This window comes from Chaetura pelagica, unplaced genomic scaffold (assembly GCF_000747805.2).
Source record: "Chaetura pelagica isolate M959 unplaced genomic scaffold, ChaPel_1.0 scaffold69, whole genome shotgun sequence".
In the NCBI taxonomy this organism is placed as follows: Eukaryota; Metazoa; Chordata; class Aves; order Apodiformes; family Apodidae; genus Chaetura; species Chaetura pelagica.
Window position 1 is genome coordinate 8,985,363 of NW_009970724.1, and position 16,669 is coordinate 9,002,031.

General features: G+C 38.3%; 1 protein-coding gene across 1 annotated transcript in view; it reads right to left on the minus strand.

Moving 5' to 3' along the window:
• ABCA4 (ATP-binding cassette, sub-family A (ABC1), member 4) overlaps nt 1-16,669 on the minus strand; it is a 69,997-nt gene that overhangs the window by 42,381 nt on the left and 10,947 nt on the right. The window contains exons 6-13 of the mRNA XM_010006767.1: nt 14,343-14,540; nt 11,568-11,657; nt 10,953-11,193; nt 9,300-9,439; nt 8,084-8,200; nt 7,132-7,329; nt 3,423-3,628; nt 2,442-2,618 (exon numbers count right to left, since the gene is read on the minus strand). Coding sequence (XP_010005069.1) covers nt 2,442-2,618; nt 3,423-3,628; nt 7,132-7,329; nt 8,084-8,200; nt 9,300-9,439; nt 10,953-11,193; nt 11,568-11,657; nt 14,343-14,540 — 1,367 coding nt within the window. The remainder of the gene's footprint in view (nt 1-2,441; nt 2,619-3,422; nt 3,629-7,131; nt 7,330-8,083; nt 8,201-9,299; nt 9,440-10,952; nt 11,194-11,567; nt 11,658-14,342; nt 14,541-16,669) is intronic.

Below are 16,669 nucleotides of genomic sequence, written 5' to 3' on the forward strand. Positions count from 1 at the left end.
GCTGATGTTAACAACTGGGGAGCGTCACTGTCTTTTTATGCTCCCAACATTCACTGCCAAAAGAACTGCACAAATTAAACATTAAAAGTATCAGGTGCTGCCAACAAGGCTGCTGAAATTTCTACAAACCATGACTTGGGGATCATGTTTGGACTGTCCCACACATTATCACTTCCAAAACAAAAGTACTGGGACAGGCTGCTGTGATTAACCTTTCACGTACTGTGATGAAGGCACTGCTCCCTTTCTCTGTCCCTGTCCTCAGACTCCATGGCTGCTCAGCCCTGGCAGATGCTCCTTGGTGAAGCACGGCCCCAAGTGTGTTGTAAGGGTGAGAAAGAGATTTTGAGGTGAAAAAGCTGAAAACATTTTCTGTTGATTTGTGGTTGCAATTGTTCAGCTGCACTACTCTGAAAACAAAATGCATTTGATTCATAGAATCATAGAATCTTAGGGGTTGGAAGGGACCTCGAAAGATCATCTAGTCCAACCCCCCTGCCAGAGCAGGGTCACCTAGACCACATCACACAGGAACGTGTCCAGGTGGATTTTGAATGTCTCCAGTGAAAGAGACTCCACAACCTCCCTGGGCAGCCTGTTCCAGTGCTCTGTCACTTTCACAGTAAAAATTTTTTTCTGATATTCACCTTGAACCTCCTATGCTCCAATTTGCACCCATTACCCCTTGTCCTATCACTGGTCATCACTGAGAAAAGCCTAACTCCATCTTCCTGACACTCACCCCTTACATATTTGTAAACATTGATGAGGTCACCCCTCAGTCTCCTTTTCTGCAAGCTAAAGAGACCCAGCTCCCTCAGCCTTTCCTCATAAGGGAGATATTCCACTCCCTTAATCATCTTTCATTTAAGTTCAAAAGCTTACAGCTGCTAACAACAAAAAAAGGAGAAAAAGCCCTTCAGCTGACTAAATCCTAGCTCTACAGAACTGCATTTTTGCCATCCTATCATAGCTACTCCACTGCAAAAATGAAAGGAAAATCTTCACTTTTTCTCCAAAAATTCCTGAAGGGCAATCTGTCCCAATGAAACAAAGCTATACTTTTGTGCAATGGCCTAGGTTTTGTCTGTTGGTGGACACATGTAAAACAGAACTAGGCAATGTGTAGCACAACATACTTGTTTACCAAAAGGATGTGCCTTCTTCACTTAACCAGGTGCTCTGCAGAGTCTATCACCTGGTTTGGGTATCAGCCCTGAAACGTGTATGGGGGCTGCAGGCTTCAGAAAACTTCTGCACAGATGGGGCTTCTGCCTCTGCAGTATGTGCAGCATGGAGGAAAAAAACAGCACGCTTGCCAGGACAACATTTTGTCAGACCAACAGGTAAGGACTGATCAAATGACAGGTCAAATAATGTATTGCTGCAACTTGCCATTATCTGAAGTACTAGCATTTGTCTGCACAAAGCACACCAACAGAACATGAAATTATTTCTATAGTGCTGTTTGATTCAGTCTTTTTGCTTGTTTGTTTTGTGTTTTGCTTTTTTGTTTGTTTGATTGATTTGTTTAAGTTAAATGTATACCAAGAGTTGCACCAGCACAGATTGCAGCACAGGAACAGACACACTGTGAACAGGGAAGGACACCACTTCATAAAATCAGGAGCATAAGTGCTGTTTCAAGCAGTGCTAATAGGGGTGACAGCATCCACAAGCCCTTTGCCCCCATGTAGCCATGAAATCTTCACACCCATGAGCAGAGTCTCTTTCAAAGAGACAACAAACAACCTCTTTCTTCTTTAGCTGCTTCTTTTCTGCTCTTCAGCAGGGAAAGAAAGTCCTGGTGCTCGCAATAATGAACTGCAGCCACAGTCTTGGAATCCTAACTGAAGGATGCAGTGTTTGTTCTAGCATGGGTCAGTGCCTTTTGCTGTTTTGCAACAGGCATGAGTCCTATGCTATAGGATGAGGCTTTGTTTTAGTTAAAAACTTCTTAGAAGATCCCATTTTTGTTGGGTCCTGGGTAGTTCCAGGGGTAGTTCCAGGGCTGACATTGTTAGGGATCAAAGTGTTACAGTTGGGGTGCCCTGTTAACAATGGATTCTTGATGTAATCAATGTGAATGTTTACATTAGGTTATTATTATTATTGCCTGGAAAATTAGGTAAAAAATCTTCAGATTTTTTTTTTTATATTTTGTATGATACGCAACACTGGAAGGGAACTGCTGCTTCTAAGGGGCCAGTGTTTTGTGTTCATTTTAGGACTCTGGTTGCCTGGATGCAACAAAAGCCAAGATTGGGATTAGGGGTAGAATCTTGGCAAAGGCAGCGTCTGGAATAAGGGTTATGGCAGGATAAGGAAAAGAACAAACTCATTCAGTTATGTGTCTGTTTTTGGTCTCACACTTATACCTTAGTCTTAAAGCACCCAGTGATCCCAGTATATCAGAATTAAGACAAACTGCTTTTACTCACACATCATCCACAAAACATGGATATGGCATTTGCTGCAGATAAATTCCTAATGGCACTTCAGTTTTGGTCTGGGTCTTTATAATCCCATGCTCAATCATGTCTTGGAGATATGCAAAGCCTCCCCAGATATAACGTAAATCATCCACAGGATCAGCTCTTGGACCAGGATCCCAGTACCTCAAAGGAAAACACACATGGAAATCATTTGGGCAAACAGTAGCTTTAGAGGGACAGGGGGAAAATAAATTAACAAATTAAAAAGTCTTAGCTGCTGAAATTGTAGGGGCACTGCCTGGAGATGTCTTTTCTAGATTTTTGTCTATCACTCCAGATTGCTTGATAAAGTATATAACATGAACTGTTCTTTTGTTTCCTTTCATTTTCTCTACACTGACACAGAACAGCAATTTTGACCAAAAGTGTACATAAATTAATAATGTAGTAGAGTAACTGTTCTAGAATAGAAATAACTATTTGAGATACAGTATCCTTAAAGATTAAACTGGAACAGCTGAATTGCAACTACCAGACACCATTATAATCCTCTATGTAGACCATTCTGAGAAATAATTTCTGCTACTCCTTTAAGTGAGTCCATTTGAGGAGGACTTGAGAAGAAACAGCAGAGTAGTTCTACTGTCCAGGTGGAGGAAAGATGGGTCACAATCCATGTAGCCCTTTCTTGTCTGCTTCTCCCAGTGATGGAGCCAACTAAAAACTTAAGCAGGATTCTGAATAGATTCTGAGCAGAGTCATTCCTTTTGCCATGTATCCATGTGCCTACCCACTGCCTGGCTTAACTGTCAGAAGACTGAAACAACCTGTGTCAGTACCTGGAGATGGATTCTGAATTGTAACACATACTAACTGTTGGTGAATATAGTTGGTTTCCATGCATGTATTCAATGCAGGTTCTAATGTCTTTATGTCTCTCACATTCATGTCATGACAGGCAAGAACTGAGAAGGAACTATCACTTACCTGTCTTTGATTTTGTTTGTTTTCTCCACTGCATCTATGTCCATCCGGATCTTGTATTTCACGTATGGTGGAAGACTCCTGCTTGTAGGTTCTATATCTGGAAAAACCACACCAGCCCAGAATTTGTTTTCCTCCAGCAGATGAAGGGCTTTACGAGTCAGCTGACTTTCATTAAGATAACCTTCAAATTTATCCAAGGCCAAGCACTATGCATAATCACAAAGAGAAAATTCATATGAGAACAAAGAAGTACATATTAAAGAAACATCAGTGGCAGAAAACAGAAAAGAGAGATAGGCTCTTCTGAAGCAGTTGCTATTTTAAGCTTTAAAAGCTTATGCTAAAACTATTTTAAGTTGATTCTCTTCTTCCTGAAAGCTTCCCCATACTTAGTCTAATTATTATGAAAAATTTAACACACACATATCAACACAATCTCAGAAACACCACTGTCCCTAAGAAGAACTGTAAACCTCACATTTAGCATTGCTATGTTCAATGTGAGTGGATGGAATGATTTTGAAAGCAGCTTGTTCCTGATGTTTAGGGACTGTCTCCTCCAAGCTCATCCCAACAAGTACGAAATAAAGCAAGAGTGGTTCCTAAAGCAGGAGCTGCTGCTGCAGTTTAAGTGTGATGGGGCAAGTTTAGATGTACATGTACAAAACATATAGCCAGTACTAAGTTCAGTCAAAGCCTGTGGTGACACCTTTACTAATTAGACAGAATGAAATTATTTATTTATTTTTTTAGATATATGTAAGCCACTGTAATTATCCAGTCATGGAAACATGGACACTGCCTCTTGGACAGTACTTGGAAGGTTCACTCAAAAAGGCAAGTGTCTGAATTGGAAGGGCTAAAACTGCAGCACAGGAACTGTCACCACAATCTGCATCCAGGAGATAAAATTAACTTGGCTATACAACAAATCTGGCCACAAGAGCTTTTTAGGAGTCAAAACATTATCCTTTTTCAAGTTTTGGGACATTTTTTTTCCACCTAGAAAGTGCCTGAGTGAACACCAGGAATCTAAAAGATGACTAATCCACACAAAAAGCACATTAGCCAAGGACTTCAGCTGAAAAGCATTTCATCAACTGAAGCACTGGCAAAGTCAGAGCATAAATCCTGAAGCCCAGTGAAGTTCTTGCTAAAGTTTCAGCATTTCCACAGCAAAACCTCTGCAGTGTCTGGAGGACTATTTGCTGTTTTGTTGTGAGGAATTATTTTCAAGGTACAGATGCAGAATCTTCTGCAGATGCAGAAGAACTTATGTAGTTCTCCAGGGGAACCTGTCAGAATGGCTCTGGAAAAGTACTGACAGACAACTGATTTTGACTAGATTTTTCACTGCAGAGTAGGCAGTGTCTGGCTGAAGAGCAGCACAGGCTTTTATTCAAGGGCCCAGTCAAGGAAGCAATAAGTGTGCGAAACAGAAAACACAAATGTTTATAGATCTTCTGTGTGAGTAGAATGAAACCAAAGCTTGTATAAGAACATAGGCTAAGACACTAGTGTTGCAATACACTATTTTAAAGTGAAAAAAAGATTGTAATTTTGTCCTGAAATTGTAATCTACTTGACAAAAGCTAGAATTTCTTCCTCTTAACATAAACTGTGTTCAAAACAAAGACTGTATGCTCTGCCTAGGCTTTTTGCAGTTAATTGCAACACAGCTTGTGCCTTAATAAATTTCACTATGTAATAAAAAAAATATCTATTCATCAACCACTTGAATAAAATTATTTCAGATCTTCTCCCAGTAATTAACAACTTAAAATGGTCCAATGAAGATGGGAAAACCAAAACTAAAATACTAAGAACAAGTTTGGAAGATAAAACCAGAAAATAATAAGCATAAAGTGCTGACTAGGTAGCTGTCACAAACAGTTTAGCTGTTCTGTGGCCTCTGGTAATCAAAGGGAAGAACAGGAAATTCCTGAGGTGATGAGGATGAGCAACCACTGCCTAATTTGTGGGATTTTCAGTTGCACCACAGCTTGCAGCAGAGATCTGGTCTCCAAAGGTGGTTACCGGCAGCACACTTCTCCTCACTGCATACCATGGTAAGGAGTAGGGTGTCCCTGAAAGGGAGCGATTTGTTCCCATTGTGCTTGGCACAGTGTGAAAACATTCTCAAATGCTAACAAGTCAGTGTAAACAGTAGACTTAAAAGAATAAGCTCATTACAAAGAATTTTAGGACACAAAGATCTATTACTTTATACAGTAACTGCTCTGATATTGTGGATGTTCCAGCACTAATCTGCTACAAGCAATCAATATATTCCACTCAGCTTGAGTAAGAAATAATTCTGCTAACAGGATGCAACAAGATCATCAGAAGAATCAGTACAGCTTTGTGCAAAACTTTTTATTGTTCTCTCTTGTACTAGCTATAGGAAAGCAGATAAAAATCTCAGTTTCTACCTTCTTGTGGGAGATGGTCTTTTAGACTGAACTGGATTGAAATTAGGAGAGCTATGCTTGGTTCTGTTGCCTACAACTAGTATAAATTTTTTCTGTAAGCTGTAAGACTGAGAGGTTATTTAACCATTAAATAATAACATCTTTACTTTTCTTTCACAAATGCTTGTAAGATATAATTAACCTCTATAAAGACCGTGACCCTCACATCATAGAATGGTTTGGATTGGAAGGGCAGATGCTAAGTGTTGAGTTCCCAACTATTAATATTATTGCCAACAGCAACAGTTTTTTAAACTCTTGGAGTTATTCTTCAACATTGCACGGTCCACTAGTTTTGCGTGGGCTCCTAAGTTTACAATTAGACTTGGCATTACACAGAAGGTTAATGCAGATCTAACTTAGCAGGAATCCACCCCATCCCAGGTCTGCTTCCAAACATCGTAACCCGCAGTTAAAAATATACAGGATAAAAACAAAAAACAAATGTACCCAGCTCTGGGAAGGAATGGATGCAGCAGTTTACCTATCCCTCTAAAGAAACAGAACCTTTTTTGCACTGGATTTAGTCTGAGTCTGACATACTCATATCACAAATTTAGATTGTCCATACCATACTCTTACTATCTTCCAAAATATTTTTACAATCACTTGGTATTTTCATCTACATTTTGAGCATTTTTAAATTTACATAATGAAACTTCACCTCACTTTCTCCACTGTGGCTCTCAAAAAGCCTCAGAGAGTCACAATAAAGACAGAACGCCCTAGAGAAGGGAAGTTCAGATTCCAGGAAAGAGACAGCTTGTCAGAAGTGTCTACAGAACAAGTGCAAACTCCCTCATTAGTTTCAATGGAATTTTGATCAGGTGCTTTAAAATCTGAAGGGAAACATAAACAGTTAACTATTAGCTTCTCTGGTTCTGGTCTTACTGAAATTAGTGGCCTGTTATTAGTACTTACAAAAAAAACATTTCCTGCAGGTTTTACATTTGCTTTCTGCCTCGCAGCATCAAAGTGTGTTCAGACATTCAACCAACATTTTTAATATAGCACCTGGGAATCAACAAACTGAAGGTTTTTTTCTTAATAATAAGTTATTAGTTTTCATGTGCTGCTGTATAATTTTTAAAAAATGCTTTTAATATTGAGATTTGAAACAAATTAAGATCTCTTAAGATTTTAACCTTCTTGTCTGGTGCCAAGGATTCCAAGTACTGCCTACCCTGCTTTAAGATATTCTCTTGAAGAATTGGTAGCAGTGGCAGAGCTGATCTTACCTCCAGATACTGACTGAGCACACGCAGAGCCTGGTCTGCAGCTCTGAAGATGTTCCGCCAATCAAAGTCTGCCATTCCCTTCTCCCGGCTCTCTGGAGACCCATTGTGAAGAAAGTTGATTATATGTTCAGCTCTTAAGCCTTCAGCACCCAGTTGACTGTTCAAGAAGTCCCTCACTGTAGGGTGCTTCAGAGAGTCCTGCAGAAACACATCAGGACAGCTTCACTACAAGAATCCTTTTCCCATGGTCTGGTTAGCCAGAAAGGATTCCATTTCCATATTTCTTTCTGAGCTATTAAGTAGTACAAAAGGGTATGGTAAAGAATTAATTCTATAAATGAGCAATTGCATAGCTGAACTGGAGGTGAGACTTGAAGAGCAGATGAAAATAAATTTATCCTTGACTATTTATTACATTGTTTCCCTGTAAGTGAGAGCATAATTGTAATAAATGCCTAATCTAACATAGAATAGTGTGGAAAAACGAATGTTTCCTCTCACATGAACTGCTTTATAAACTTTAACCACAGATATCAAAGTCTGATATAAGTCAGATGCAAGGGATGTGGAAATAAGCAATTTTCTAATGTTGTAAAACATTATCCTACTGCCTTCTTTGCCTATGTAGAACCCAAGAAAACAAGTTGTCTGTTCTTGAAGGACATTTTTGAGAGACAGGGAAGCAGCAATTCAGCCTTTATTACTGAGTCATTCACCAGGTTCTAGAGTGTTCAGATCTGAGGTTTTGTCTCTGAGGAGCCCAAATGCCTCTAAAAGTAGCATTCAAACCAAGCCCAGTAACCAGTCCAACAGCTTTAAAAGCCACAGATTCCTTGCTGCAAAGGAGGTGTTTCCAGCCAAACCTTCCAAATGAATTGTCTTCTCCCTTTGTAAAAATAAAGGATGGTGAAAGGCTGCTCTTACTGAGGATCCCTGCTAAGTTATAACATACACGTATCATATTCATTTGCAGGCTGTTTTGAAAGAAGTACCACAGCTGGGGTCCTACTTCTTCCCAAGCTTTGGTCAGAAGTCTCAGGCGTTCAAGTTCTTCAAAAGTGGAGTTTGCCTGAATAATAAGAGAACACATAAGAGTGTTAGAAAGCTAAGGAGATAAAAAGAATTTATGATCCAGCTATTCAGTGACAGTGAAACCTGTAACTTACAGTCGTAGTTTTAACCTTCAATACTGAGGAAATTTGTTAAAATAGTGGAAAGGTTAATAATCATCAGAAAAAAGAATTTGTAAAATCCAACTGGAATCAAAGTAATTTAGGATAAATTTGTTTCATGTGTGAGGGAAAAAAAGTGCACATTAACCCCAGCTAACTCAAACTCCTTTAAATACTCAAGTTTTAGGTAGAATGATTTCTTCCTCTTTTTCCCCTTGACTATTTGTCTCCATTAAGAACTAAAGAGAAAGATGAAAAAGTGGGTAGATGAACAAATGGGAGGCAGTTGGACAAGACAGATACTCTCATAGTTAAGATATAAAGATTTTAAATGCTGGGCTGCTGTAAATCTGATGTTTTCCTGGGTGAACTATGAGCAGCAGTTCTCCTGTGCCTTAAATAGACATTGACAGGAAATTAATTGTTGGCTATGAGGTGGCCAAAACCTAGGTCATAGGTGACCTTAATTTAACTTCCCAGATTCATTTATCCCAACTTCAACCACTTAGCTGAAGAGCCCAGGATCCATGCCATCTTCATTAAGTGAAAGTTATTTGTTATTACACCAGATATAATACTAAACCATGATGTTGTAATTGTTTTGTAATCTCTTAGGGTTAGGTATCAAGGAGTCCATCCAAGCCTCATAGCTGCCCCATTTAAATATTTACTGGCACAGAGCTGCTGATACTCTTATGTCTGTAAAATATATAAAAATATGGCTATTTTTACTATTGTAAATGGGGAATCATGGCAATGAAAGGCTGCTTGAGCTGGAAAAAGCATGTACTGTGGACCAAGATGGGATGAATCAGTGAAGGTCTGTTCATCTCCTGTTTTTTTAAATGAAGAGTAACTGCCCCTCCTCTAGAACAAATGGAGTCCTGAGGAGAAAATCTGATTAAGCTGTGGTAGCTGAGTCACTCTCTTTCAAAAGATGTTTCTTAGAATGCAGTTTTTTAGAAATACACATTTTTGTATTCTAGAACTTCTTACATTTTTTATGATTTGCCGTACAGAAGGTGAATCGGGAGCAAAGAGGATTTTTCCCATCAGCAGGGGCTTCACAGCAGTCCAAGCTATTTTGGTTAAAGGGTTTGATTCCAAGTTCTGGATCACTGTGTTACAAAAGGGTGCTAAAGACAGAAAGAAAGACAGTCTTTATGTAACCCTACTCAAATCCTACCATATATGATGTCCTGCAGGGCATTTTACTGGACATATGGACAATTCAAACCATTTTGAATCTGAATGGGTTACACACATTCAGTAATGTAGAAGTACAGTGTCTGAATAGATGGCACAGAGTATTAAGTAGATATTGAAGTTGTAATACAAACAACATGGAAACTGGAAGAGTAAATAATAAATTTAACCTTTTGAAGGGTGTTGCTATTTGTGTGGTATTTCAAATGGAAGGAAACTAGATGGCTCAGATCTCACTGAACAATTTTGAGCTCAAGTCACTTTTCCTAATGACTTAGTTCCTTCATATTGTTGTTGATACTGATACAAAGCTATTTTTTCTCCTATTAGTAGTTAATTCATACACAGCACAAACTATTGGACTGAAGATCCAGCAGGCTTGGATGTTGAACTCCAGAACAGTTTTGAATGGGATCCTACAGTAACTTAGAACTAAACATTTTAATGTAAACATTTCTATCTTACTTCTGTGCTATGGAGTAATCAGTTTACTTGGGTAGCATTCAACTGTTTTGTTCCCTGGCTGAAGAAATGGAGTACAGGGCCTTTTACAGGTCTTTTGAAGGTTCAGACTGAAGTAGAGCCAAGGATCAATACGAACAGTGAAAGGTGGGAGTCTCTCTATAGGCAAAGTGCTCACCTGTACTCTGCCACCATGCAACCATAGCTATCTAGCAGTAGTGACACCAATCTACTGCCAGCTATAGTACAGCTCTTAGTACAGAAGAAAAATTGCTGGTGGTCTCAATGTAGAAAAAGGTAGAGAAAAACTAAAACAGAAAACAGAAGGGGATATGATTAAAAAGTAATGAATGCTAGAAAAGATAAAATTGGTTCCTCTTTGCATTCTCTGCTATTACAATAGCAAGAACATAAGTGAGGAAATAAAAGAAACAAAAACTGGTAAACTGATATATTTTCTGTGTAAGATTAAAGTATGCTGTAGAAAATTACTGCTGTAAAATAAATGTACTTTTATGCAGGAAGATAACAGCTGCAATGTATGAAATTGAGTATTATTTAAAATGAGAGATTTTAAGATTCCTGTGCTCTAGGTTGTCAATCAAGTTGTGAGGCTTTAAAAAAAATTGTCTTGGAGAAAAGGAATTCTAGAATGTGGCACTGTATTTTCCTGAACCTTCATCAGAAGCATCCAGTTCTTCCTGATATAAGTAGCATATATGACATATATTACTGTCTTAATTATGATGATAATGCATATGCCTTCATATTGAAAATAACTAAATGTGTATATTTCTGTCCATTCTCAGTTCCTGGGCTTCTCTGCTTCCAGCTATGAAGTAAGCATGAAGAAAAACCATGTCACCTGTCTCTAATTTCCTGAATCAATAGGCTAAAATGATTTCATAAAAACAAGAGTAGTTTTCTAATACAAGGTGCACTCATCTACAGCCTCTGTAATGGTTTACTGGAAAAACTTACTGGTTGTATTATCATAATGGTAAGTGGATTTCTGTCTTGCTGAGTCAATCCCCAGGAAAACTTTGTAGTTATTATCTTCATACCAGTTGAAGGAAAGAACTCTGGATCCACCTCCTTCTGGGTAGCCACAGAAAAGATCAGACAGGGAGCTCATCAACTGACCTAAGGATTCTGGCCTTCCATCTTGTACAAATGGTTGCAGAACCATCAAAAGGTCCTGAACACTTGTCTTCCTGGTTAGCTGCAGTGAGACAAGACTTTGTTAATCACAACCCTCAAAAAGGTAATTATCCAGTGAGGTCTGAGCTGTGCCCAAACTCGTAAAGTGTGGATGCAGTGAGAGACTTATCCTTTCATCTTCTCTGTCTGGGTCACAGGCACCATTTTCAGTTCTTTTTCTCTCATATCTTATCTGAAGAATATGATTCATTGCCAATGCTTATGTCTGCATTTATTTTTTAATGGGAGAAGAATTAATTTCTAAGGAATCTGCTTTTCCCAAACAAGTCTATTTTCTTTCTGATAAAGCAGGTAACTGGAACATAAAACAAAAAAGGAAAAGGAAGACTATGCACTACCCAGAAAAATGATGTTATCTTTTATGAGAACACTTACCTTTTGTACTGCTTGGGAGACATTAGACAGCACCCTCCTCCAGGCCTTCAGGTCAGCACCTGGTGAGTTTCTGTCCAACACACTGGGAAGCTGTGAACACACCAGAAATACAGATGAGTTTTGTACAGTTTCTACATGACAACAGCTGCTATAGTGATAAAAAAAATCTAAATGGCATCTCCGTAGCTCAAGTACTTTTATTTGGAAGACTGAGACCTGTAAGCCTATCTGTGGGGCCACAAATCCAGCACCCATATGCTGATTCACACAGCAGCCTGTGTAAGTGTTCTGTGTAAGGCTGAAACAGTCACAGGCCATAGCTTGACATTCATTCTGTTTATCTAAGTTCATTATGCCAAAAGGCGAAAAAAAAGCAGAGAAATGCAGGAACTGGGATTTGCGAGGAGCTGTTTCTCACATAGGTTGTTCTTCCAGTGAGATGTACAGACTCCTGGTAAATTCTGAATTTAGCAAAGATTGGGATACAGAAGGCCCATTTGCCATGGAGGTAAATAACTGGTAGTACTTTACAATTGAGAGATTTCCTGATTTTGGAGAGTTTAAGTCCTTGCTGTCTGTCAGATCTGACAGAAACCATTTCTTCTCCAGGCTCCTGCAGACTGGCCAAATGGTCCTTCCAGCAGAAGTTAGTTAAAGCTTCTTAAGAAACAGGTGACACCATGGTGTGCTACCACTTACAACTTGCTGGCATCCATGCATCCCTATTTGTCAGCTGTCTAAAGAATCATGTGTGCTTGGAGTTAGCACTGGAGACTTTCTCAGGCATATATTTAATCTGTATTATCTGGATGCTAGACTGTAATATTTATTAGATAAGCCCCTAAAAACTCTTCCCTCAAGCTGTGCAGCTATACGTCCTGCTGACTCCCCGCCATTCCTTTTTATTTTAATTTATTTTACTTACAAGGTTTAAAGAACTTCAGTCGAAGTTTAAACAAGCCAGTTCAAGAACAGCAGTGCTCCTTGCTGCAGCTGAACCAGCCAGATAGTAAAGGAAAGGTCTTTTTCTGTCTCTGTTTTGCTTTCAAAAATATGAGTTGCTTTAATTTCTGGCAAAAACCCCTAGAGGGTATACATAAGCACATGAAGGATTCAAGCGTATGTTTATACATACACATACCTGAATATGCTGGTCACAAATTCAACAAGAAACATTAATTTAAAAGTGGTAGAAAAGCACACTGTAAAAATACCTGTGGCAAGGAGTGCTTATTCACAGTGTATCTGTGTTAAACTTAGTTTAACAGGAGTAACTGGATGGATTTTGATTTAAAAGGGGGCTATTTTACTTTAAACACAGACAACTGCATGTATCTCATCTTTCCATTGTATTTAATATGGCAGCAAAATCATGATAGGTTAACAGCCTAATTTTAAAGCCAGGCAGTGCAATGTGCATATTTAAATTAACTTCTTAAATGCTGAAAACCTATCTTTGAACTACTGTAGCATTAATTTGCTGATGCTGCCAGCAAGCATCAGATATATGAAAATATCTGAGTGTATTTTTAGCAATGGAAAAAACAGCTTTCAAAAGCTGACCACAGATTCTTATCAGGATTGGCAAAATCACATGGGCACAATGAACGACTGTCAGTGCTACAATAATCAAACAGTAATTTGGCTAGTGTGTTAATGAAAGCTTCTGGTATCCTCTGTTCCTAGCCCTCAGCAACTCAAAGTTGAATAAAATCCGTATTAAATTAATCATGCTACACTGCTGTGGCAAAAAAGTCGGATCAATACTTTCTGTGTAACTTCAGCAGCTGCTCATAAAATCCTGCCTGCTGTATACAGCAAACTGCCAACGTGAGGATCGCATGATATTAAGCTACAAGGTGAAAAATAGCAAATTTAATTAATTGTAGAAAAATGCACAGTCATGATTATGGGAAAACAAGCATGAAAGATGTATAGACAGTGATGGGCTCTATGTTTGCTATCAGGAGGAAAGAGACGTTACAGTCTTTATTACTCTGAAAGCACCAACTCAATGTGCAGAATACAAATGGAGTATTAGAAAAATATTAGGAAAAGAACAGAAAGCAAAGGCAAAGCATACCTACCAGTATGCCATTCAATACACATAACATAGAAATTAATATTATTATTTTTAAAATGTAAATAATAATAAGCCAATATAGAAAGGAGGGCAATGAAAAGAGAAAAAGCTTCCATAGAAGAGTGATGAAAGCCAGAACAACGTGCTTGGTTTTGGGATATTTTTTTTGTGGTTGTTTTTGTTGATTTGTTGTGTTGAGTTTTTTTGTGGTTGTTACTGTTGCTGTTTTTAAGAAAAGGCTCATAAAGCTAGCCCAACTCGAGCTGTGTCATGGCTTTAATTTCTGTGTAAAATTCTGTCATGCTGAATGGAGCAAAGACAGGATATGTTGTATGTACTATTTTGAGAACCCTCAGGAAGATCCCTGTAGGTCTTGCCACATGCTGTTTTGCTACACAGAGTGGAAAAAAACAGATACTAGTTTCACTCGTGCTTTGATTTTAAAATTGCATTTGAAGCTTTTAGTTCTTTTGTAATTTAGTCTGTTTCATTCCAAAGCATACTCAGAATTGTCTAGTGTCCTGCTGATGGTAGGTTAACGATCACACATCCATAACCTTATGTTTGTAGGGGTAAACAAACAAAGTCCAATGGAATGTTGGTGATGTATTACAAAGAAAATTCTTGAAGGGCAATGATATATCAGCCAAAAAAATTACAACATGAGGCAGAATGATTGTGTTAATACTTACCAGCTGAAATAGCTTAAAGAAATCAACATTTGCATACAAGGCATCTTCCACTCTCTGTAGGCTTTCCTGGGACAAGGCACACATGGCCTTGTGCACAGATGTTAGACCTCTTCTGCTGCTGAAGATAATAAAACGGTCGAGGAGCATCTGACTGCAAGCAATGTCCTTCAGAGTCAAGTTAGGGACACCGTAGGCAAACTGTAACCAAAAACCATGTTTCATTTACTGTTGTGGAACCTTCATACTCCTCAGAAACAATTGAAGAAGGATGTGGTCAGCTGAAGCATTAACTTCTGAACCACGTTCCCTTGGTGTTACGCTAAATAAGCTTACCTTCTGTCATACTTTTCATTAGTGGTTCTTCCTTTCATTGCAAAAGTTCTTGTGAATTTTCTTCTCTTTCTCTCTGTCATCTAAGTACACCTGATGCCGAGCAACTCGTCCATGTGGTTAAGGAGGAATACCTACGCCTTGCTTGAAAGTATTTCCACAGGACAAACCTATTGTGCCACAATCACTCTACTCCCTGTGTTTAAGCTAGCTATATTTTTGCTGTTGGTTGTTCTAAGATAAAAAGGGAAGTTCCACTAACTCTCAAGCTTGATTTCCCTTAGTATTTTATTTCAGTTATGACTATTCCACCCCAATGCTTTCCTACAGCCATTATTCATTGTCATTGTGCACTGGCACACAGCCAGGCTTTACAAAGCCATTTACATTAAATCACACCCATCTACTGACTAACACTTCTAATAAAAACATGAAACAGAAAAAAAAACACTGTTACCTTTAGTGTTTAAACACTGGGAAAGAACAGTTTATAGTTAAATATAGTAAATGCATTTACAGTAAATGCAGAACAACTCCATAGAAATCAGGGGATTTACTTGCTATTTACATTGTAGTGGAATACTCTTGGTAATCTATCATTCAGTTCTACTTTCTTTATAATGCACAGAACACATGGCAATATAAAAAGTAGCACTGGAAATTGCTCATAAGCTCAAGTTCCATCCTACTATCCATCTTCTTTCACAGTACAAATGATAAAGGGAAAAAAAGCTCACAAACTGATGATTGTAAATGTCCACTGTGTTTTAAACAAACACAGACTTTCAGACAAACAAGAACTATGCATTGACATAGTACCATTAGGCTAAATTAACTTAAACTGCATACAGAAAGAAATAATGAAAATTTGCACAGAATATAACTTTATTTAGGAAAATAATCTGCTGAGCATTTCAGTCTTACAGATACTTGGATCAAAAGAAACACACCACAACCTATCCTAGGTCAGACATGAGTCCACATTTATTTCCTATCTAAGCAAATTAACAAGGCCACCTAAGAGATTCTGAGTATTTTAAACGTTGTATATCTGCACTTCTCCTATAGTTAAAAGCTGAGACATGTTTGGTGGTGCCTGTAAGAGAAATATTTAAAACCCAAAGGAATGAGGAAAAAAAATAAAATTCAGTCACTTTGGAAACTGGATTCAAGCTTGAAGAGTTATTCATTAAGTCCTTCAGATGTCAGAAGATCCAACAAAAATAAAAGTGTGGTTGTGGGAAGTCAGTATCCAGGATAGGAAAGGTAGGAAAAGAGAGGTCTAGTACAACATGTTTGTTTTTTTTTTACTGTGACTGTACTGAGTTTCAGCTTACAGAGCTGCCATCGACCATAAAAAGCACCTGAACTTAGCACAGCTTGTGTATTGAAATAATGATGCAAGAAAGAGATGTGAATTTCTAATAAAAGTATCTCAGAGATACTGTCCCTATCATCATCACAGTTTTTCCTATATAAAGGCATTATTAACACAAGCTGGACAAGAGGTAGAATGGAAAATGCAACTGATAAATACAGTCTGGCTTGCAAAAACACACCAAAAACAAACACTGCCACCCTCCCAAAATAAATTTTAATTGGATTTAACTGACTTTATGTCAGTGAAAGAATTTGCTTACTTGTTCAGTCACTTATGATCAGAGGATGTGTGTGAATAGAACAGCACGTTTTAACCAAATATGCCTGATTTGGCACAGTCCTCTGCATCCATTGTGAACTGTAATGAAACAGCTGCACAGGGAGGCAGCCTGGGAACCTTGTTTTGACTTGTGAAACAGCAAACTGTGACATTAACATAAATGAGAACGATTAAACACAGAAAAAGAAAGAGAGGTTATTTACAAACTGTAACTGCATTTCAGGAATGTTCAAGAACAGATGGGATTAGAAAAACATCAAACCTCCGCCCTTCCAATTTTTCCGGTAGGGTGGGCTGTTGCCAATCTTTCCTGAACTTCTTATTGTGTTTTAACATC